General features: G+C 44.5%; 1 protein-coding gene across 1 annotated transcript in view; it reads right to left on the reverse strand.

Annotated features, from left to right (window-relative positions):
* TBX20 (T-box transcription factor 20) overlaps positions 1-24,845 on the reverse strand; it is a 41,153-nt gene extending 16,308 nt beyond the window's left edge. The window contains exons 1-6 of the mRNA XM_054192948.1: positions 24,648-24,845; positions 22,341-22,575; positions 20,874-21,038; positions 15,487-15,595; positions 9,745-9,903; positions 5,885-5,961 (exon numbers count right to left, since the gene is read on the reverse strand). Coding sequence (XP_054048923.1) covers positions 5,885-5,961; positions 9,745-9,903; positions 15,487-15,595; positions 20,874-21,038; positions 22,341-22,575; positions 24,648-24,774 — 872 coding nt within the window. The 5' untranslated portion in view covers positions 24,775-24,845. The remainder of the gene's footprint in view (positions 1-5,884; positions 5,962-9,744; positions 9,904-15,486; positions 15,596-20,873; positions 21,039-22,340; positions 22,576-24,647) is intronic.
* Positions 24,846-25,223: the final 378 nt, after the last annotated feature.

A 25,223-nucleotide genomic window follows, 5' to 3' on the forward strand; every position in this document is an offset into this window, starting at 1 on the left:
AAACATAGCGACACATTAGTTTTCTGCATATACTTGCTCTTATACTTGTAGATGAGTATTACGGACCGACCCTAGGAACCTAATTCAGTTCCGAAATGGTACAGACCAAATCCTTGACCAGAACAAAGTAGCTCCATTCCACTGCTTGGGTTAAAGCTGAACCACTTCCAACTGGGGAAGAACCAGGGCCCATCAAACTACATTGGCTCACGTAAGCTGAAGTTTAATTTGGCCCAAAAGCTAATACAGAGCCACCAAACACTTTCACAAACTCAAAGTCAAAACTATTGGAGAAGTGTTGGATGAATGCAATACTCCAAGAATACATACAATTTAAAGGAAGAAGTGAAAGGAGAATTAAATTATGAAAAATCTAGGGTTTGATGATTGCAGGGGCAATAACAAGTGTATCTCCAAAGTGGTGTTTACTGGTACCCTCGCAATAAACATCTGGCTACCGATGGCAATTCTGGAAGAGCTATAATAGGCATGGAAGTGAAGTAGCCTGGCTAAAGCCATAACATGGGAAAAGTAATGATACTTATGGAGAAAGAGCATGAAATTATTAAATATACCCACCCTACTTCTCTCAACTGCAAATAAAAATGAGAAAAACAGCTTTTTACAGCGAATGAAAAAAAAAAAAGCAAAAATTAACATTTCTCGTCTCTGATTTGGAAAAAAGCACACACTTGCAAATGTATGTCAAAGCTCTTTCTCTGTATCTTTTTTCCCCCAAATACAGTGACACAATTAACTCTAACATAGCGGGTCCCACAGAGCTCCACTTCACCCAGTGACTGCAACCATTTATTTCTGACTGCCAGGCAGAGGATGGGAGGTGAGGACGGAACAGTGCTGTAAAGCTGGGACTGGGGGAAGTCCCTGGAAAACTTCCTCTGGATTGGAAACCGGGAGTCTGATCTGACATCATCTCCTCCCCTTATGGACGCAGTACACCTGCATGAGGTGACTGGAAAACACTAACAAAATGAAGCATTTTTATACTGTTGTGCACAAGTAAAAAGATAGATAACAGAACACCTGAGTGGAAAATGAGCTAGGGCATGAGTGCTTAAAAGCCTGGGAACTGAAGATATTTTAGCTGTCATGGAGGGTTTTCTGCTGGAGAAAAGAAACATTTGCCTGGCTAACAGTAAGCAGAGTTGGAGGAATCAGATTTCAAGGGAATGCTTCAGGTGTCTAAATGTAGGCAGGTAGTGCTTTCTAGATGTCTTCAGACATCGAAGCCATCTGTAACAGAAGGGATGATACAGGAAATATAGACAACCCATCTACCCCTCTGAAGCAGCAGCTGGAGGCTGGAGCAACCTGAGCACATCTGGAATTGCACCAGATACCAAGTGAGTCCCTGGTATTTCTCCCTAAAGTCAGGACTTCACTTCTTCTCCCAACCTAAACATTGGATATGATCTCCCCTGGCTGGTCGCCAACATTCACAGATTGAGAACTAACCACAGATAAAAGATCAGCTGACGAGTTTGACTTGTTGGAGGAGAACTATGACAAAGTTCTGCTTAACCATGGACATGGGAGTAGGTCATAGAGACAATATGTTTCTGGGTGTTGATGGGGTGCTTTCAAGAGTCTGAAGTTCTGCTAGACCAGCAGTAAGAAGTGGCAATGGGGAGGAAGGCAGCTCTGTGGGGTGAGCAGGGAAGGGGTGGAAGAGAGGACTGCTGTGGATAGCACATCATTAAGCACATGGCTTTGACTACTACTTCAACAGGGCAGTGCTCATATCCAGGTATTGGTATCCATTTCGCTTACAGCCTTGTAAGCTCGTACAATGTATTTCCACATCTCAGACATGAAGTTCCTCAGGGGAAAATTCAGAATCTGATTACCATGCAAATCCAGCTGGGATGCAGCTCTCCTACTTACTTCCCCCATCCCCCAGTCCTTCCTTTCTCTGCCTAAGAATTCCTTGCGTGTGCAGCCATACTCTTCCATTACCCAAGATATTGCTTCTTGAAGTATGTATCTACCTCCCAGAAGCATTACTGGACTTGTGCAGATGGGTATGCTCCCTCCGCTCTCTCTAATCATTACAAGTCCACACCCTCAACTTGCCTATCACATGCTGGATCAAATAGACGAGCAACGTTCAGATCATGATTATGATCTGTCAGTTCTTGTTTGGTCATTATTTTATGATTCAGTAGTTCTGTTGACTCACATTCTTGAAACAATCACATTTTTCAATGGATTGTTTGCATGGTATTTAATTGCAATGGTTTTATTTATTTACCTACGTATTTTTAAAAGGCTAATTCCTCACAACAACTCAAAAGATAAATTCAGGCTCAAGGTAAAAAAAAAAATAAGTTGTTGGGTTCTGATTTTGCATCCTTCGTGTCTTTGTCAGTTTTTTCTTAAGCAGAAGCATAAAGATATTCCCTTAAAGCCTATCTCCAGAGTGAATTGTTCGTAAAACCTGCATTAGTCCTTCTCACAAAGGTTACCCTTAAAAAGGATCGTGCTCATCGACATGACTGGCATCCCATAGTCAACACCACAGTACATTAAGCTCCACATTCTGACAATTGCTGCTAAGTGTTCGGTTTTTCAATCACAACCACTGTGGGGGCCTTTTTATAATAGAGGAAATGTAAATACCACATAAAAAGATCAAAAGGTGAATCGGCAACTTATCTAAATCACAGTAGCCCCAGATAAAGTCTGCCCCATTACCGTAAATAGATTACCACAAGTACTGTATGGAGAGAACGGGTTGTGGAAGGAATCTCACGTCCTACTGAAAATTTGGTATATACCAAACTCACCAAAGATTTTTTCAGCGGGTAGAAGCCTTGCATATATAAGGAAACCGTTGTAAGGTATTTAGGCAGGAACAAAAGAATATACAGGCACTTCAACAGCCTTGCTGTTGCCTACCTCCTCTAACATTTTGCAAATTTCACTACCTTTACATACATTATTTTAACTCCAACTTATATAATTCAAACAGATTTAATCCTAAAGGCATTTGCAGCTTGAATTTCCTACACGGGGATCGTAAATCTAGAATGGGAAGCCTGAAATCGTTAAAGTCACATATTTATAAAATCATATTCAATTAGGTTAAAAAAGTGCAATTTCTGTCATCATGTCATAAAAAGATGTGTTTTTCTCTCAGATCTACTATAAAGGAAAGCTCCCTATATTGTTACAGATAGAGGCTGTTTTCAATCAGTTACAAGGAGCAATCCAATTACTGGATGGTTTAGTGCAGTAACTGACTCCAGACTAATTTAATTTCTTTAGGTCTCTAAAGATCAATTGATCTGATTTGTTTCCCTCCCCAAAGGCTGTTTAGGAAAAAGCAGGCTTAAATACCTGGAAATGAAATACAAAGCTCTGTACACTTTCACACTACTTAGGTCATTCGGAAAAGCTGGAACTCGCGATAAATGAGTGCTCTCTTGGCCCTAACATCACAGGATGCTTTACAGGAGACCATTAGGATCACGGCACAGCACCGCGGGTTATGCATGCACGTGCTCCACGCAGGCCTGCTTAGGAAGCAGTGCATGGACCGTATTTTCACAGCTTCTAGATAACTATTCAATTTTCACAAGCTGTGCAAATGTGCATTTGGCCTGCATGGTCTTTTTCCTGGCAAATAAATATTTTTCTCGGGCAGCGATCTTACAGATATGACTAAGTTTCCAACTAGACCAAGCAAGAGTCATCCTGTACTATTTGATGTATCACCTACATCTTGTAATCCATGTTGCAATGGACATCGAGCAAGAAATTCTTCCTGTTGTCATATCTCACTTTGCTGTTTCTTTCGCTTTGTAGCAGGTTTCTGTACAGCAGAATGCTACATTCTGTAGCAGAATGCTATACAGCAATTTTGCTGGCACTAAGATGACATCTATAGAACCAGTGGGCACTTAGAGAATGACATTCTCGTCTGCCGGAATATGTTAATGCTGGAACTGAATAAAACCCTTGGTATTTCTGGACCGTTCAGACAACTTAGTAAAAGTGAACACACAAGAGGGCTGGTAAAAGACTGTTTGAGAATTTCCTATCTCATTACCTGGTATGTTGTGCAGCAGGTTTTCTTTTTTTAAATATTGTTTTTCCCTGAGCAGGGCTAAGCTTTCCCATTTAAGTCCAAGTAAGCCCTTACCCAAACTTGGACTCTCAAATCCAGAGTTTTAATGTCATTTTTTTTACTTGTCACCTTCTGTTTCTTGTATTTATTGTAGGTTTCACATTTGGCTACCTTATCTTTCATGGCAGCGTTCGTGCCTGGGCTAAGCTGCCTGTCTCAGTCTCTATTCTTGCACTTATCAATAAACAAAAGGGCACTGCAGTTTATGCGCAGCATTTCTGACTCCCTGCCATGTGCTGTTATAATAAGATGTCCTCTGGAAAAATTCCCTTCATATCCAGCCCCGCGATAGTTGGTTCATCTGCACAGAGGTAACTAAGTTTTTCTCCCAGCTTATCTATTCGGACTCTCTCAGCCCTTACAAAGCTGTGTCATTAGATATCGCCTGTCTGTAAAACAAGGAAACCAAAATGTGAAAAATCAAAGTCTTTTCTCTTTCTATAGGTCGTTTATTGACTATTTATTGCATACAAATCTGAGCTTTACATGTTGCTTACCTTAATACTTTGTCAACACAGCAGGCTGTGCTATTTTAATTATATCTCCTTTGGGTTTTTTTCCCCCCATTTTCAACTAAGACTTTCACTTAGGAAGCAACTTTTAACAACTTTGCAAGTGTGCACTGCAGTCTACAAGCTTGCTCCCCAAATTAGTGTTTTTTCACTGGCGATCAATGGATCGCCAATGATCCAGTCACTAGTAAGGTATAAAATATACGGCTATTTCCCAGCCACGGACCTGCTTAGATTGATGTACTTTTGAAATGCTGTAAAGACTTTCTCTAGCTGTATGAATATGACTTCATTGAGCAGTTTGTCCCCTATATGCACCCGTGAAAGCTGATGCACAGATACATCTGGATAACCCCACATAGGAGCCTAGAGGGTTTTGGCCTCTCCAAACTTTCTTTCATGATTGTGTGCTCATAGGAAAATTTGGATGTGCTATATCCATCTCCATCGAGTTCTCTTCCAGGCTAAAGGATGCAGGCAGCTTAATTCACTTCGTTTGCCAAACTATTTGACACGATATCATAAAAATGTGACGTGCTGGAGAGCTACCAAGAGATTGAAGTTTATTTCCTACTCAACTGTGGGTTAATGCTTCTATCCCTATGGCAGCAGTTGCTTATAATGAGCTGTACACACACAAAACTCAACAGTTTCCAGATAAAGCTTTCCCCTGGTGCAGCCTGCAGTACAATTTTGGTGAAACAAAAATGGCATCTTTGTCGTCAGAGTGGGAGTTATGGGATTTGTCCTGATGGCAATAATTGCTGACTTCAGTGTCTGGGACTGCTGAAGTGTATTTTGGGAAGCTCCCCTCTCTCTTTTCCACTGTGTGGAGCAGTGGGGAGCTATAAAGCTGTTTTTCACAGGACCACTGCCCTTACTTCCCAGTGACCCAATTCACAGCCCTCAACAGGATTAAATGGCATGATAAGAAAAAAGCTTTTCATTCTGAAGTTGTAAAACTGACCCTCTCCCCCCTTCAAGAAGCCCCCTCAAGACGATGAATATATTGGCCCCAACTGGAACAGATGTCAAAATTCAAAACAGCTCTTTCTTCATAAAGTTTATAAGTATTTTTAAAGGAGGTGGAGGAGGCTTACTATATGCAAGAAGATAACATTAAAATGCACGGCTTCTCGGGAGTTGAAAGGATGCTTTTCCTACAAACTCTCTCTTCTCTTTATCTTATCTACATGGAAAGTAAACAGAAAGTCCCCATTACCTCTCGATATCAGTGAGTCTGGAAGAGTCCCGGAATCCTTTAGCAAAAGGGTTGCTGTCAATTTTCAACTTGGTTATCTGGAAACACAGAAAAGAGCAACGCAACATGAATATAGTGTTAAGGTATTGCAGCGTACAAAGTGTTAACCAATCCATCCTCCTGACTTCACTGCTAATTTTATCCATGCTCCTGTGAGTGTGTGTGTGCACGCTACTTTTGATATGCCGCAAAGCTGGGGAGGCAAACCAGGGTGTATTATACATATGGCAATGGAAAGACTGAAGGCACGGTGGGCTCAGCCTTCATGTTACCCAGAGCAGGAGGAACCCACCCACATACAACATTACTGCTTCAAATTACTTTAACAGCATGACTTAGGTTGTCTTTTCCACCAGCACTGCCCAGCACCCTGCTAACATCTGAGCCTCGGTGGTGGAGCTGCACGTCACCTAGTATGAGCCCAAACTAGGAGCCACTGCCCGCAGACCTGAAGATGTTGCTTCAGTTCAACCCCGCCTTTTTTTTTTTTTTTACTGGGATCCAAATCTTCTCAGCCAGACCTACCAGCCATCACACAGGGGCAATTTAACTGTTTTTGCCTGGGAAGAGGCTAAGGAAAGGAAGGAGGGAGGAAAAATGTGGGGAGAACTCAGATTTAAAGTGACAGAGCATGTGTTAAAGGAGTAACGTCATTAAAACCATCAGAGTCCTGGAAAAACAGCTCTTACAACCACAGTTCTCTTCCTGTCTTCAAATGCAGCTACAAACCTGCCCAGCACATCCTGTCAGCCTTTCCATTCTGCCAGAGGAACCCACTGATCAGGACTCCCTCTGCCCCAAAGCATCAGGGCTCCCCTTAACTTTGCAGTGAAACTTTTCAGCCATAGGTGGTGGCTTCCACTGTGCTTTTGGGGAGCAGGAAAAAAAATACACCATTGCCCTTGAGAAATTTTCTAGCTGTCCAACCAAATGAGACTTGGTGAATAAAACCTGAGACATCATAATATTCAGATTTTCCAGCCATACTTCTTCCAAGAAATAAAAAAAGGCTGTTAACTGGGAGTTGGAGCTTGATGAGGGACAACACAGGACTTGTCCTGCAAGGCATTGAATGCCACCAACTCTAGCTGAAGCCCATGCAGATCAACAGCTCTCAGCATTTCATATGGGGTGGCCATGTCAGCCTGGCTTTCCTCAAAAAAAGCCTGTGTTGCAGAGGCCACAACCTCATTTTTAATAGCTGGCCCTCGAGACTCAGAAAGAAAAGGGAGCTTTTCCAAATCCTCAAACAATCAAATGCTCTCGTCAAACAAAGGTATTTCAAAACAGGGTGGCTTCTCCTCCAAATTTTTTTTTTTTAAAAAAAGAGGACAACTGAACCCAACTTTTCATTCTGAGAAAGACGTCTTCTGGGAGGGAAACACGGAGAGGGAGAGACAGGCTTACAAAGGCAAAATCTGAGTATTTAATCACTGCTCTGCTGTATATGAATGATGTGCTGAGCAGCTGCCAGCGACCTGCTCTGCAGCCCTGGGAAACTCACTGCACCCCTGGGCTGCAGCCTTCCCTGCCCAGCGTGTCGCAAGGGGCTCCCATCCAGGAGCAAGGGGCTTTCTGGGGAAGGTCCTTGCTTTGAGGGGCTACGCAAGAGGCACCGCAGCTCACCAGTTGTTCCTATGGGCTGGTCAAGCAGCATGGGATCTCAGCACTGGCTGAGGGTTTGAGGCTGTCTCATCCTAGAATCACAGAATGGTTTGAGTTGGAAGGGACCTTAAAGATCATCTAGTTCCAAGACCCCTGCCATGGGCAGGGACACGTCCCACTAGACCAGGCTACTCAAAGCCTCATCCAGCCTGGCCTTGAACACTTCCAGGGATGGGACAAATCATGCAAGTACAAATGATGGAAACCACCTTGAACAATAGCCTTGCCACGGACCTTGTCTCATCCTACTCCCAAGGTATCCCTAAGCCCTCAACTCGTGGTGATGTTGCAAAGAGCGGCGGGTTAGTGCCTCACGTGCAGCGAACATTTTTATGGCAGCACTTTGAAAACTACCTTGAACAAAGACAAGTTCTAACTAGTTCCATTGACTTAGATCACCAACACACCAAGCCAACTGCACTGCAGAATAATAAGGACATCTATTCATCGCTTGAGTGTATTTTCACCAATCAAACTTCCATTTTCCTAATATTAAAGATTTGGTATGACATCACAAGAGAAACTTTTTGTATCCACTGAAGCCAGATGAGACTCACGATCATTTATGGCCATATTTTTCCTGAGAGACTGTCTCACAAACAATCAGAGAACATCTGCTAGAAAGCATTTTAAAATGAAATCTGACCTACAATTCAACTCTGTGGCAGTGGTTTGACTGTTTAAATAAATGCATGCCCTTTAAATCTTAAATTATGAGATAGTTTGTTGAAAGTGTAATGTATTTAGCTTTTATCTAATAACCTCCAGAAATGTAATCAACCCCTCCTTAAAACAGTTCTGAAAGAAATGGCAAAAATGAAAAAAGGCTCCATTTTCATTAGTCATAAATAAAATGACAGCATCAACCTCTAGGGGTTCCGGAGATGTTCCATTGAGAAATTTTCCAGGACTCAATGTATGTGCTTTGGGAAGGTTAGTTTAGAAACATCTCTGGTGTAAATATCATCGGTAAACACAAATCCATCCTACAGAAATAAATTCCAGGTTTCGCTGGTTTTGTGCCTGTTACTATTTTGCTGGTTTCTACAGAACGTTACGTGGAAAAATCTAACCGCCTGTCCAAACATTATATTGTTGAGATTGCCAGGTGCTGAATGCATTCTCTACAGCATTCGGGTACAAACCTGAGTTTAAAATCAATACATTCTGATATTAAAACCTTAAAGTGGGATGTGGGGTCTGTCATAAGGACCAAATTAATACTACTACTATTACCTTCATGGCTTCTTTGGCCCCCTATGCAGCAGTTTCGTTTTATTCATAGCATTTAGGAATTACTTACTTTTGCTTCTTAATAAGAAATGCAGACTTCTTTAAATAAACCAGCAGGTACATTGACTCTGGGATGCTGCCTGCCCACATGTTTGGACACTACTTATATTTGTCTTAACTTGAGGGAATTAGAGAGAGAAAGAGGGTTTTTTTTTGAAGTGCTATGGTCATTAACCCCTTGAAACACACTCTGAATCGCACTGAAGCCAGCAACATATTTCCACTGACTTAAATATTAAAGCCTTATCCACTGTCAAGCAGAGCCTCTGCTCTCTGATTGTTTATATACTTCCTAAAATTACTCATTAGCAACCCATTGTTATGATCTCCTCCATTTTGTATATATTATTCACTGGCATGCAAATTGAAATTCAGACATCTGGATGTAATCTGGGCAGCCTCTGAAAAGCATATCTCTGAGTGATTTCCCTTACGTTTGAGCCTTACAGCTTAATTAGTCAACTTTTTAAGCCAATGAAATCATCATGTGCAAACCAGAATATGTCTCAGCTCATGGTGTGAAAGATCACTGCAAATGAGCACAGTTCCTTAATGAGCTATAATTAGAAAGGACTAAATGATAATACGCAAACGGCTTTGTATAGACAGAGGGGAGGACAAATGGAAGCCTCTTTCATGTCATCTTTACTTCCATGAATAATCCTTACGGGCCTTTGAAGTTACTAGTACTACCCGTATACATAAGAATTACTCCTGAATATGAATTAGGTTGGGCAAGATCACTCCAGATGTTGGCATGGAAAGGTAGGTTATATCAGAAAGTTTCCTAGCTTAGACTGGGGGAAAGGGATTCAGCGGGGTGGGATTTAGTTAAATCCGCGGAAATTAGCAACCGTACTCACCAATTGATTCTGGTAGGCGGTAACAGCTGTAAAAACTGTCTCTGGAAAGATAAACGTCCTGAACTCTTCCGATTTCAGATTTAGCAAAGAAGCCGTGTGATCCTTCTTCTTAATAATGTGGACCCTTGGCTGGTACTTATGCATGGAGTTCAAAATGATCTGCAAGAAAGAGTGAGAAGGTGCTGTCCTGAGAGGAAGGGTAACAGGACCCTCCGAGGCCATAGAACCGAAGGGGAGAAAAAAGACCCAGTTAACACTGCAGTGGACACACCTGAAATCTAACTAGCCAGGGCTGATTTTCAGAGCAAAGTCTCCAGCTCATTTGGGCAGTCCCAGAAAATGAAGCTGGAAAAGCCAGCAGCCCAGGAGCTGGTTTCCCTTTCATGCCTACGCCACTGGTGAGCACACCTTTCTTGAAGCATAAATACCTGTTCCTACAGGTGAGGTGTTTTACATACAGGACTTGTTATTGCTAGCGTGTGCCCCAGTTTGCAGGTGTCAGCTGCAAGTGTAAATATGTAACTCTGGAAAGATCGCGACCATGAATCCACACTTGCAAAAATGTGCAGGTGCAGAATGAAAACAGCCAGGAACACCTCAAAAAAAAAAAAAAAAAAAAAAAAAGGCCAAAAAAAGAAACAACCAACCAAAAAACCCCCCAAAAATAAAATCCAACCCAAAAATCACCACCGCCACCAGCACAAACCAGCTGACCAAAAATAAAACTCCCCAGATCCTTTTACTGTGACAAACCTTTAAAGCAAACTACTTTGTAGATGCTCTTCACCGCAGACTACCGAAAATGAGAGCAAGGAGGGAAACCGGTACCGAACCCCCAAATGACTAGGTTTTGCCATTTTATCCTCATTAGTAATTGTTTACAAGCTTCCAAAATAATTCTAAACCTTAGGTACCAACTAACCAATTTCAACGTTCACTGGAGCCAAAGCGAGAGTCCCACTCGCTTCAGTTACCGCTGGCTGGAGGCCTGTTTGGCTGCCTCTAACCACAGTATTACAATATAAGAAGAATTAAATACAGAGCTCGGCTCGCACCAGTCCTTGTTTTGGATATAATCACAGTCACAAGACGAAATTGGCAATGGTGTGGGTGGTTCTATTTTGCAGGGGCCATAACGACGTTACAGCCAGCTCTGTACATCTGGAATAGCTAATGTGCATTCCTCGGGAAGCGTTAACTTCAGCTGAAACACAGCAGAAGTGGTGCAGTATTTCATGCTAACTCAGTCAAGGAGAAAGGTTGCATGTTGCATTGGAGGGGGGAGCTTAGAGACAGCTGCGTCATGGCTAAAATTTCCACCAGCATTTTCTTTGCTGTTCCTTTGGGGCCAAATGTTGTATGACTTCCACTGTGGCTTGGGGGAAGGCCACACAGCGAGATGAAAAATCATTACAGTGATGGGGAACCATTGTCCCGAAAGCTTTGCATGTCCAGTTTTACTAAATCAAGTCTTTTCTCAAATCACTTCACCATTTTATATATGCACACACACCCCGGGCATTGACCTTGCTGTTAATATCTTCAACACGTTTCCGTCTTTTTGTAAAATGTTGTCGTACCAGCCGAGTCACTTGGGCTGCTCTAAGCAGCTGGAAAAGGCATTTTAAAGGATGGGGCATGGACGGTGGTGAGCTTACTGAGGGGTTGGCTCACAGAGCTCGACGCTTCCCATTGCCTTTCATGGCCACGTTATCCACACCAAGGCATTACATCTGAGCAGCAGCCGAGCAGAAGGAGGAAAAGGCTGGGACAGGCCAGCTCCCACACATGCCCTTTCCCTTCACTCCTCTGTGAATGCAGATTACGATAAAGAAACTCAATTTCTCAAATGAGACCACATAATCCTTTATGGAAGTTTTCCGAAACCAAACACGCACATGGATAACATCCCCTGCCATGATGCTCTACACACACATTCCCACCAGAGACAAGTCAGGCTGCTCAGGTACAAAACAAGTACCGAATGCAGCCAGGAGGTCACAAAAGATGCATGGCCAAGGTTAAGGTCACTATTTCCTTTTCATGAGGGCCTGTGCATGTAATGCTCTCTCTGCATCCCTGCACAGTCTGCCGATGTTGCAGCACTCACTGATATTGAAGTCAGAAAGGTACTGTCAAAAGATGCCCCTTAATATTCATGCATCTTCTTATCTTAGGACCATCAAAACAGCTTAAGGGAGTTAGATACACAGAGTACATCCAATGGTGGTCTCAAAGTCCAAGCAGTCCCCTTCCTGCACGGTGTATCTATCAGAAAACTCCTGATGCCAGCTCTGCGTACTCATGCTGGTGTGCCCAGAGAGAACCATTAAGTGCACATATACTTATGGCAGCCCACTGACACACACTTTCTGTCATTACAGCGTGGTCACAGGCCCCTAGCCGTGCCATCTGCCCTCGTGCTGACAGCCTGCGGCAGGGGAGATGACCAGGATCCATCCTTACAGGATCCTGCTTGATGTAAGGTCAGGCAGGTTTGTAGGCATCTGGATCCCACTGACTGCAGACCGGTCACCAGAGGCAATCTGGATGCCAGCTGCAAAATCCCCGAGGTGACTTTGAATTCAGGAACTACGCTGTGAATGCGGCTTCCACATTCACCGAAGAAGAGTGTTACCAGGCAAAGTTTGCTTTCTAAAAGCACGGAGGTTCCTAACTTCTGCCAGGTTGACTTTAGAAAGAAAAAACCCTAGGTGTAACTCCTGGCGGGTATTCTGAAACCCCCACTTTCAGTTACTTGTTGGCCACATTCACACCTTTGTGTTTGCTTTCACAAATATTCAAGTGTTTGTGTTTTGCTATCATAAATGCCAGAAAAGCAATTACAATAATGTATACACTCATTGTTCACCACACCATAAACCAGAATTGATGCTACCCCACCTAAGTGCAACCAAAAATCCTAAAAGAAGCAGCCTCTGTGAAAAACATCACTAGAAATCTGCCAAAAAAAATCACGTTCATAAATGTTCCACAACCAGAAAAAGGGGAATCACTTGCTTGGCTGTAAAAATCCAGAGACAGGAACCATTTCCTTCCTCTGGTAAGGATATCTGAAAGTGTTTCCATGGAGCAAGCTGTATGTCATGCACACAGAGATAAGACTTCTGCCTGATGCTTGGGGAGAATATGTACATAGCTGTGGAGTTATGCACGCTGCTGAAGATACACAAGCAGAGATGCTTGCCAACTCCAAAAGTCTCGGAATAGGAGAAAACAAACAAATGCTGGAACAAACAAATGCCTCTCTTCTCTACAGATTCCTTTTCAGGAAATGAACCACCCTACAAATAAAACACCACAATTACCTTAACAACCAAAACTGTCTTCTGGAAGATGGAGAAAGCAAGCAACTAGAACAAACTGGAATTAGGTTGGATCTAGCTTCTCTACCTATAACTAGTATTTAAAGGTATTTTCTAGGTCATTAAAACTTCCTCAGGAGCCAACACCCCTTATCAAACATAATCACGATTTTAGCAGGCCGATTAAAAAGTTCTCGTCCGTGAAGAAGGGCTCTTTCAAACTGAAGGGAGAGGTTTCAGGAGGCATTTCAATTCTCTGCTTCTCTTAGTACACGGGAGCTCAGAAATGCCATTGGCCATAGCACAGTGAGCCCTCCTTAAAGAATTAATTTCTTCCTTAATTCTGCTGAGCACCCAATGATGGTATTTACACAGCTTCAATAAGGCAGCGCATAAAACCTGACAGCCTAATTTGGAACACAAAAAAACCCACAAAATTTTAAAAAGGGAGTGCTCCGTGAAGGCGTTAACACTTGTCACGCAAATCTCAACACGGGATCATGCCTTCAGGCCTTATTCTTGACTGAACGCGTAAAACTTTCCATCCACTTCGGCTCTCCAAAGCCTTTGCGTAAAGAACGGGATCCACCTCTGCCGCTTCTTGGAAAGTGAATCGGGAGACCGCATCTCAAACGCTACGGGCCATTTTCTCCCACCGCCTGTATTTGAGACGATTACGTCTTCTTGCTCTGTCACATGTCTCTGTTCCCGACAGCTTCTCAGACCGACTTCTTTTTTATACTCATCTGGGCTTCTGGGAACTGCACAGCTCCTAACTAGTTTGCAATATACTGCTGCGAGCGCTTTATTAGAGGCACACATGGCCCCTGTTATGATGAAAAATGCTTCTTTTTAAATGCGCACGTATACTGCTCTATCATCACTCGGTGATAGAGCCCACAAATCTTCAGCTTTGCCCTTCTACAGATTATGAAATAAAAGAGAGGAAAAAAAGAAGACATTCTCCGCTAGTCAGGAAGGGAGCAACAGTGGGAACCGGATTCAAGAAAAATACACCCACAGAACTTAACAAAAGAAGAACACACAGGCATCAATCTGGGCTTGCTTATTTTTAAAAAAAAAAATACTTTTGTTGTCACTGTTTCCAGGATATATTTTAAATGATCATGGCTGCGGTTCAATTTTTACGTCTTGAAATTAGTAGAAATTGTCTTTCAGATGAGAAACATTGGCACAGAACGCAGCTCAGACGAACAGCCACTGTCTCACGCAGTCCAAAAAGGCAATAAACACCACACTAGAGGAGGGATTTCTGATACTATGTATGCCACAATTATTCAACTTCACAGGTTAATTACCCCTACACATGCTTCAGAGTTCAAAATCATTCCTCTCTTCCTGACACCTCGTTTACTAACACTGCCTTTAGGCTCGTTCTTCTTAGCTGCCCTGTTCTCAGCCAACAACCCTTTCAAATCCATCCCCCTGCTTCTGCAGCCTTCCTTTGCAATTTGGAGGTGCTACCAAGCCATTCCTGTGCTTTCCAGGCACTTTTGGGGAGGGGACAGACCAGACAACACTTGTTCTTACCACCTACCATTAGACAGTTGGGTAGCTAAAGGAGTTGTCCCCGCTGATGGAGCACAGCAGGAGCTCATGGCCACCGGTTCTGCATCCTATTTACCAGCTTCCAACCTCAGGGCTTGTGACAACAAACTGGTAGCAATCGGAGCTGGGACCTGCCTCCTTTAGAGGCCCAAGTCCACGCTGTGGCACTTTGACTTGCAGGTAGCCTACAATTATTTCAAGGGCAACTGAGGCACACTTATTTTTATAATTCAATAGCCCGTGCTTTGGTGTCACATCACTATTTTCTGATGACTCTGTGGCCATGCTGCGTTGAATCTGGAAGTACAAGAGTTCTTATTGATAGACTCAACCCTAACAGGTTTCCTGTAACAAGAGGGAGCTTCCAAGCACACATGGAAAAGCGTGTGAGCTTGCTAGCCAGTGCATGTGGCAGAGCATACTGCCAAGTCACAGCAAAATGCAGGCAGAAGCACGACAAAGAGCTCACCCGCCTCCTTTCTCTCCCTCGCTTTGATGCTCAACTCCACACTGAACTTGTCTCCGATGGATGTTCTGCCTCTGACAGCAGTAGGAGCACGATTTGAACGCTTGTGTTGACCTGGGCTCTACCTTATGAAAGTTTAAAAACCTGATTTCTGAAGTTACCCGTTCCTCTACAACAGAGATTAAAACCCAACATGTCTAAGCTTCACACAGCATCCTCCTCCACTGCGGTAGGAAGGACTGGCCAAGAAAGGGGCAACATGGGGGGCTATGGCAGTCTTTCCCCATTGCGGTGTCTCCCCAGAAGCTTAGCCCTGTGTTACAGGAGAGCAATTCCCCCGTCGTGGTTCCTTTACCCTTTCCCACCAGGAGGTCTACTCACGTGGCCATGCTGATCCAGCTCGTTGTTGGTGAGTTTGACTTTTTCGAAGGACACCATCTGCTTCAGCAGTTGCTCTCCCGTGAAGGGGGAGTCAGGGTGCACGTACAACCTAAAAAACACAGGGAAAAGGCCTGCTCATAAAAATCTCACCTCTTGGCTCGTGCCTGGGCACCACCTCTGTATGAAATGAAAAAGCCCGTAATATCTTGCTTTCGGGATATGCGGTGGTTTCACAGACACGGATTTCCTGAGAGCTTAATGTAAACACAGAGCTGCTACTTGAATGAGACACACACAATCTCCCCCAAATTAACGAACGCCTGAAATACAACCATTAATGAAAGACAGTAAAGCAGATGACTCGAGTTGTTTAATTCACTGGAACGCAATGAAGAATCCCATGTCCAAGTGCTAGATTGCTCTCTAACCATACCTATTATTTTATCTAGTTATCTAAAATGGAGACATTAACATTTGCTGTTGTGTCTTTTCCCAAATGAAAAATTGATCATGTCTTTCCCCACAGCTGTACTAACAAGCACTTAAAATAACAATGACTACAGCTCCGAGAGAAAAAACACGGTGTCATTAGAGAGATAATGGGGGAATGTAGATAAAAATGCATTTTTCTTTATATGTAACATTAAGCCGTGATAATGATTTTAACCTGCACTCGATCACATGTTAGCTGTGGTGACGTCTGTTTATAAGAGGTTGAAGGCTGCAGTCCAGCACAGTGGTCTGACATGAAAAAATTAATTGCAGCTCTGTAATTAACAATACACCACTTGGGAAATTAAGCAGAAGAAAAGGAAGCATAGAAGACATGTAGATACAATGATATAGACATTACGACTAGACTAATTGCAAGTGCCAGGCTATTTAAAAACAATTATTTTGTAGGAATAACATATTGCTGAGAATTATTTAACCCAAATGTTCTTCTCTGATAATGAATTAAGGGTTGAACTAGACTTTCAGCTAGCACAAACGGGACCTGTTCTGCTTCTGTTGGTGGTGGTTATTGCTGCTGAGGGCCTGACTCTCATTTCAGGTCATGCCTTTGGCCCCACAGATGGATTTCTCCCATTAGGCAGGTGGGGCAGCGCTGAGGTGACGGGTTAGAAAGACAAACATTTGTTGTTGAGCTACGATTTTGCTGGAGGAAGGGGAGAATGGAAAAACCACTAAGCAATGGGGCGTAACTCTCTGGTAGACTACGCTGGTTCCTAATCAAGGAACGCCTGTACTAAAGACTCCAGGGAGCACAGCCCTCTCGCTCAAAGAGGAAGGAGATTTGATCCTGCACTCCCTGTTTTTGCCAGCAGAATCCCCAAGACGCAGCAAAACTAAAGTTTTACTGGCACGGCTCACTTCAGATGTGCAGGAAATTTTCCTTACATTGATCTGAAGCACAGCTTGGCTGGTATGGCTGTGTCCGCGGGAGGGATGCTGAGCCAGGGCTCCTGGTGCAATAAAATATTCCTAGCATACAGGCACCCTCACTGCTGTCGACTGCTGATTGCACCACAAGGCTCATGAAAACTATTGATGTATCTGAAAAACCAAGACCTGGAATCCTGTTACGTCAAAAGAATTTTACCTCTAATGAAAATTAACTTTGCCTTGCTGTTAAAAAAAAAAAAAAAAAAAGTGCAAAAATCTCAATCTTTAGACCCCTGAATTAGAGAAGGCAAAACTAAAAGAGTTCCAAACACGTCCTGCAACTTTTCAGCCCGTCTTGTGAACTTTATTTTACTTTTTTTTTTTAGCCTGACTCCTAGTTTTTTATGTCTGGATAGCTAATAACGCTTACCGTGATCACAGAGTGTCAGGCTCAGCAAGGTTTGGCTAATGGGGACCAAAAAGCTGAACGCATTTCAAAAACGTGCTGGGGAGTGAGTAAAAAGATCTTCATGTGCCTAAAAGCTGAGCACAATTGTTTTATGCCATAGACGGTTACTGCTTGGCACTGCTTTCAAACTACAAAGCACCTGGATATTAGCAGAGCGCTAACGGGAAGATCACTGAAGGATCGGCACCTGAATATCAGTTACATAAATGTATTAATAGACCTTGGTTTTCTTCACTCATTTGCTACACGCCGTCGATCCCACTACAACACGTGGTTCCACCTGGTGAACTACAGTGATCCGCGTGCTTCCCCTGCAGCCTGAGCTTCTATGCCTCGGAAAAGAGGGTTCAAAACTAGACGTGTCGCCCACTGAAGTAGAAGTCGTCGACGAGACCACGAGCAAAGGGGTTGGAGAAACAAATGCGCACATTCCAGTGCGGCGCACGAGGCTCCCCCAGAAGTTCACGGGGGCTCTGCTGCCTACAGGCCAGCCAGATGCGAGGGGCTGCTCGCTCCAAATCACAGAGGCTTTAGAAGCCATATTAGGATGTGAATCTGCTCCGTGGCATATAATGTTTCATGATATATGCAAGGTTTGGGTACTGCTTCCTTCTTGTGTATTTTGGAATGCGACACTGATCTCCGTCTATTTAGTTTAACAGTTGGTCTGGTCCTACAAGCCCTGTGCATGCTGCTTTGGATTACCTTAATGTCTCAAATAATTTGCAAAATATAGTACTTTTTAAAGGCCTTCTACCTAGAGTTCTCTGTGAATCTGTAAACACTATAACTTTGTTAAACAAATGATTGAAGCCAAATACAGTAAAAAACACCAAACAAAACAAAACGCACAGACTTTTGAGTGAAAGAAAGGAGGTGAAAAAGGAAGAAGAGCGAACAAAGGTACGTGCTGAAACTTATTAAACTGATGTTTCACACAGCGTTAGCAATTTGGAAGAACAAACACAAAATATCACATAGGAATTCTATCCCCAGATAGCACTTTAGAAGACTTACAAAAGACTCTCTAAAAAGTATTTTTATTTAAGTGTTCGTTGCAACATAAACTTGTCTTAAATGTTGACAGCAGGAAGACAGGGATAAAACTGGGTTTTGTAGAAAGTTCCCTGAAGGGCTAATCTTTCAAACAGAATCACAGAATACTTATTAATTTGGGGGGGGGGGGGGGGTGGGGAGGAAGTTGTCTTAGCATTGAAAGTTATTTTTATAATGGAAAGAGCAAAACATCTAACGGGTTTGATCCTGCAAAGTCTTACATCCGTACATAACGTGACTCTTGAATAATTCCCCTGACGCTGTTGTGCCTATGCAGATGCCCCCCCATGATGTGCGTGGGGGGGCTCAGCACCTGGGTACCGGTGCCCAGACGCTCAGCACGCCGATGCCCCTCGCTGACACTCCTCAAGTAAGGAGAGCTAAAACCGTGTGTTTGGAAGACAAGAAATCATGGGTGATAACTTCATTAAGGGCTCCTGTCACCGGAGCAGGACCAAACCCATTTTGTGATGGGAGGAGCACTGCTTTTAATCTGCTCGAGCAAGACTGAGGCTTCCCACCTCAAAAGATGCATTAACGCTCCAGAAAAAGCATTAGTAATGCAAACGTCTGCACACTGAACCTCTTGACAACCTTTTTCTCGCCAAACAGGAGCGTAAGAAGGAGAAAGTGCACAAATGGATATTTAAGTACTGTTCATACAAAGAAAAAGCAATCTGTGCCTGTGCTATCATCACTGGTCTTTTGGCTAAGCAACCTGAAAATGAAACAGGAAAAGGCACATGTTTGCACACAGGGGCAAAACATCCTGAAAACATGCTGGAAAATGAAACAGCAGAGGTATACTTTTGCACACAGGGGCACTGACTCAATGAGGACCTTAAAGAGTTACCACAGTACCATGATAATAAATACAAACTCCAAGAAGGTTTGACCTCAGCTCTAAAACAGTCAGTAGGGCAGTTGCAGATTACTCCAAGGATCAATCTCTTATATTTCCTCATTGAACTACTCTATGCTAGATTGTGTGAATTAGCCGCCTATTTAAATGTATCCCAAAAGGCACATGAACAGAAAAATAAGAAGGGGAGAACCCTGCCTTAAAACTATTTCTGTCCTTCCCTTATTTCTTCTTTTGATGCTGACTCTTTTGGAGCAGGATCTGGGTTTTTTTTTTTTCTTTGGGTTTTGATCAGTGCCCATTACAATACGTCAAATGAAGCCCTCAGACGTTAACCACATTGCAAGAAGGAGTTTTTGGCCATGAAAACAAAGCTGACATAACTCCTAGGTTGCTGTCTTTAATCACAGCTTCTCGGCATGCACTTTTTGTTTGTTTACTTCCCTGAACCGCCTTCCAGAGATCAGCAGTCAGCAAGATTTCAGTCAAACTATTTATATGAGGAAAGCATGCAGGATTTGGTCCCTATACTCACACACACACACAAAAAAAAAAACCAAACGTGCTTCCATTTCTTATGTTTCACTTCTAATTTTTGACTCTGTAATAAGCAAGTTCCTAACCCTGGGCTAAGCCACCTGGAGCAGATCTGTGTGCCTGCACAGAGCCCTCCACAAAAAAGTTTCTTTGAAGCCAGAGAGGCATCCATGTTATTTCCATATCTCCAGCTCTGACTCAGCAAAGCCGTTCGACATGTGCTTCAGTCTTACAGGACTTGGGGACTTAAGTAGGTCCTGAAGTGCCGGGCTAAATAAGATGAAGTGTGGGTCTCCGCTGGAGTGCCTTCCTACCGTACTGCCTGGTGCTGCAGCCTCAATTTCCCAATGCCGAAAGGAGTCAGTCATTAATTACATTAGTGGAATGATTTTTAGCAATTGATTTTTTTACAGCATTTTGTTTCTGTATAGAAAAGGCGGGGGGGGAATTTACTTGATTTTTTTTTTTCCTAAAGTCTCAGAAAATGTTGTGATTTCTTAACACACACAAAAAAAAAATAGTAAATCTGTGCTGTAGGACTGATCCATACTTTGCCTGCTAAGAGACAACTAAAAGCAAAATTATTGCTTAGTAAACACTGGATATGTTATCAAGAAATAATATAATTTCAAGCATAAACAGCATTGAACTGTAATGTAGTATTTCTACTTGGACTTAGCTGGTGGTGCCTGAATTGCTTTAAATTATGAAGTCAAATGCTTGGGGGAGGGAGTAAGCTCCAGAAACAAATAAAATTTTATATTTTTTTAAATTTCTTATCTGAATTGAGGCAAACTTCACTAAAAAAAAAAAAAACCAAAACGTAAAAGAGCCTTTAGCCAAATCCTGCATGCCTTGGAACATCCAGTATAAGTCACACCTCAAGCGGCGATTTGAGGCCCAATTCTGCATCACAGAAATTAGAGTTTTGCAATCAACTTTGTTGAGCACGGACACAAAGTCTCAGAGTACTGTTTGCAAACAGCACGGAAAGATTAATAGCAGGAATTACTTGAAGGAAAAAAGGGGGAAAAAGGAAACAAAATAAAAGAAAGGCCAGTGGTAAAATCTACAAACCTTGCAGGGAGCGGAGGGTCAGCTTTTCCAGCCACTAACCATGAAGACCTGTGGTAGGCATATCTATATCTTTTATTGTCCACAGGAACTATATCCATTAATACAATGTACTTGGCTTCAGGATCCACGCCCGAGAAGGAAACCCTGATTGTAGGAAACATTCTCCTGAAATAAAGGCAAATCAGAAAATAAATACAAGGATGGAGAACAGAAATAAGAGAGTTTCTGAAAAGCTGCTAAGAGCAAGAATCATATTTAAACCACCTTAAAAAAAATTAAAGTACCTATTGATTCTGCTTCAGCATGATACAAGTTAAATCCTGTGTATCTCTCTAATATGCACAGATAGAGCAGCTTGAAATCAGAACGATATTTTGGAAGCAAAAAGAAAAAAACGGTAAAAGTGAAAAAGTAACAGAGAAGTGTACTTTCGTCTGTTAGTTAAAAGTAAACAACGATTTCAGAAAATATTTTTACCTAAGGCACATAAGTCCTTAGAAACGTCAATTTTTTTTTTTTATGGGATCCATACTAGTGTTAGGGAAATATTGCAGAAATTATTGCTGTTAATGTTCTAACATATTTTAAATGCATGTTCTTTTAAGCCTGCTCACAGTATTTCTGAGAGGAATTTTCAAAACTAAACTTTCTTTTCTCCACTTAAATTTTGACAAAACGCAACTTTAAAATATAAGGTTATGCCATAGACTAGAAATAAATAATTCTGAACAGTTTAAAATTTTAAACTTCAGATTGCAGATTTTATACGGAGTACTTTTTAAAAACACATGCTGGTAGAGCTCGCTACTTAGAAAAAAAAAAATCATCGGGGAACTACGTTAATAACAAGGAACTTTGGGGATTGCAAAACCCGAAAAGACATTCGGCTCCTGCAGACTGCATTTGACTGACCCAAACCCCAAAAGCTTTGCTGAAGAAGTGACATGGTTTGAGGCGACGAGAAAGCCTGGGACTCTTTTTTTGCACATTATTTGCAATCGAGAGAACAACAAACAGAACCAAACCAAGCCCTGACTGAATCACTTCCCCACGGCCCCGCATTTCCCTGTGTCTCTACCAACCCAGCCCCGCAAAAATCACTGCACCGCAGGAAGGAGCTTTCAGACACAGACCAAATTATTCGGGAAACAACATTTCTAACCCAGCCGCCGGCATCCCCCGCGCTGATTTCAGCTGCACCGCATCCCGCTGCCGCCTCTCCCTCTGTCCCCCGCGGGGCTCTGCGCATCGCACCGCGCCGCGCAGCCCCGGGCTGAGCCCGCCGAGTAGCTGCTGATCAGCGCGGCGGCAATTAAGCGGCTTCGCCCTCCTCTTCCTCCCCTTTTACCCATCCGTGATGCTCTCCCACAATAAAAACTGTGGGGTTTTTTTTTTGTTTTGCCTTTTCCCCACCCTCCTCTCCAAAGACACTTTTAGGAAGCTGCCCGCAGGGAACCCCAGCCTTACCTGCCGGATTTCGTGATGATCATCTCGGTACCCAGTTCGTGAAACTTGTCCCAGAGCTCTTTGGTCTCCAGGCTGCAGGAGATTTTGGCCATCTCCTCGCTGGGGATGATGGGGGTGGTGGGGATGAGGGGCTCGGTGCACAGGGACGAAGGGCTGGTGCTAAAATCCCCGTGAGGGTCCAGGCTGGATAAGTCACTCAAAGGCTGGGCGCAAGAGGATTTCTCAACGAATTGTTCTGCAGGGTTTTGGGGGAATAAACAAAAATTAAAAAAAAAAAAAAAAGAAGAAAAAAGAAAAAGAAAAGAAGAAAAAGAGAGAGGGGGGATTCAGCCAGGACGGGGGGACGGCCGAGAAAAACTATTTTAAAATAAATAAATAATAAAACTATGCGCTTATCGTTCAGCTGCTCCCCTTCTGGTCCAGCACACCCCCAGATCCGCGCTGTTTCTTAGGCGTCAGCTCACGGTTTGAGGGCAGGGGCTGTGATTTTCGGAGACGAGCTCCGGGAAGCGCCTGGAGCGGCGCCTCTCCCCGAAGTCGCACGGTACCGCGGCCCGGCTTGTGCCCGCTGCGCGGGGTGCGGAGGACCAGGGCGGGACCAACGCGCTGCCCTCTCTTGCCAACCGAGAGTTTCCACGGAAAGGTCACTAATTCTCATTAAAACTGGAGCGCTTCGGCTCCGGGGGGCTGCTGAGGGCCGGGGTCGCTCTGGGGGGAGCGCGGGCGGCTGAGTCTAAATTGCGCCGCTGGCAGAGAACGTAACACAGAAAGACCCCCAGCGCGGCCGCGCAGTCTCCGCGTTTCATCCGCGGGGAAAGCAGCTCCTAACACTAACTCAACGCCGGGAGCGGGCTCATCCGCCCGGAAAGCCGGTTTTGCCCTGCCTCCCGGCCTGTTTGCTGAAGCTGAAACACGCTCCGTTGGAGAAACAGGCTCCGGGGGAAGCTGCGTGCGGCCGCGCAACCTGCGCGGATGCGGTAGCGGCCGCCGGCGCTGGCCGCCCGCCCCGGCGCGCTCCCGCCGGCCTCCAACCCCCCTGCAAATACCGCGGGGGCTTTGGGGGCTTCAGGGGCTTCTCCGGGACTTTAAGCCGAAGGAGAGGACAGGAGGGAGCAGGGCGGCGAGGGGGTCTGCCCCGGGACCCTGCTGCGGCACCGGGATGCGGCGGCGGATCCTCCGCCAAGAAACGGGAGGCGACGAACGCGCCCTGTCCCTGCAGAGAAGGATTTCGCCCACATCTCCGGTTAATAAAAACCGAGTTACAGGCAGTCGTTTCCCTTCGATTTCTAACTGAGTGGCGTGGGGCAATGAGTTAAAAATTTTTTTTGAAAAATTAATTGAACAAGCGTTATAAAAAAAAAAAAAGAAGAAAACTAGCTACGTTTAACACAAGACCGTGTAAACGGGAATACTACAACATTCCCGGCCTACGTTATCGCCTAGACTAAAAAATAAAGTTTACAATGAATCCCTGGACTATGTAAAGCCTATTGAGTCAGTTGATTAGATGGAGCAGACGCCGAGATAGCTGCCTTTTCTAAATTCTTACAAGATTGAATGTAAACTTGTTCGTTGGCGCCCTGAAAGCCTAATACTTTGGTTTTATTTTATTTTTTTTAGTTTTCTGCGGACTCTTGGATACATGCAAGAACCACAAGCCGCAGAAAACAGGGGGGAGGAGGGAAAGTTGCTAATGTTTTTTAAGTCTTCGGGAATCTGAATCGAGGCGGACGAATAGAAGCGAAATCGCTTACTCGAAAATCGCGAGGAATTACTATAAAAATCCGCCCGGCCGATGTAGAGTAAAACAGTCTGTATGAGCCTACATCGAGTAGCTGTGGAGCAAAGGGATTTTCAGGTCTACGTACAAGTTTTACCACCCCTTGTAAGCTTAGGCACGATACCGGAGATTCCCTTATTTGACTTTTAAAACTCCGATGATTTGCAATAAATATTTAAGAGGTTCATTTCATACCAGCGAAGAGAAACTTAACTACTTTAGGGTTTGAGATTATTCTACGAATGGCGAGGCTGGATAAAATAAACGGTGTAATTTAAACTGGAGGAATTTAGAAAATGGTTGGTGCTGTAAGCAGCCTCCCCTGGAAACGACGGTGGGTAACGGGGAGACTTAAACCGGCTTCAGCCGTGCGGATTTTCCTTCCGCCAGGGAGGAAAAGACCTGTGGGCAGGGGGAGACCCGCCGCCGCCTGCCCCGGCTGCCGGAGCTTTGAGGATGGTGAGGCGGGGACGGACAGACGGAGGGGAGCCCCGCGGACACCGGCGGACACCCCCGTCCCCACTCACCCAGCGGTTTGATGGTGCTCTCGGGGGACTCCTTGTCCTTGGAGCTGCCGCTCGACATCAGGGCGGCGATGGAGAAGGCGTTGGCCCGGGAGGAGAGCTGCGGCTTGGGGGGCGGCGTGTACTCCATGGCCAGCCGGCGGGGAAGCGGCGCGGCTCGGACGGGAGCGGCGGCGGGGACGGGAGCGGCGGCGGAGCGGGGTAACCGGGCGGGCGGGCGGCGCTCTGCGCCCGGCGCCGTGCGCTCCCCCGCCTTAACGCGGGGCCGCCGAGATCCTATCGGCCGGTGGCCAATCGGCGGCGGGACACGTCAGGGCCCCGGCCCGGCCGCGGAGGCGGGCGGGAGGAGGAGGAGGAGGAGGAAGACGGTGATGATGATGATGATGATGATGATGATGATGATGATGATGATGATGATGATGAGAGGGGAGGGCTCTGCCCGCCCGCGGGGTGGGCAGGGGGGCGACCGGCCCACGGGCGGGCTCCCCGCCGCAGCTTCCCCTCAGGGCAACCCAGCCCCGCTCCCCGCCGAGGTCCCGGCTGAGGTTTGGGGTGCGTCCCCCGCTCCTCTGAGCCCTG

The sequence above is a fragment of the Rissa tridactyla genome, chromosome 2 (genome assembly GCF_028500815.1).
Source record: "Rissa tridactyla isolate bRisTri1 chromosome 2, bRisTri1.patW.cur.20221130, whole genome shotgun sequence".
Classification (NCBI taxonomy): Eukaryota; Metazoa; Chordata; class Aves; order Charadriiformes; family Laridae; genus Rissa; species Rissa tridactyla.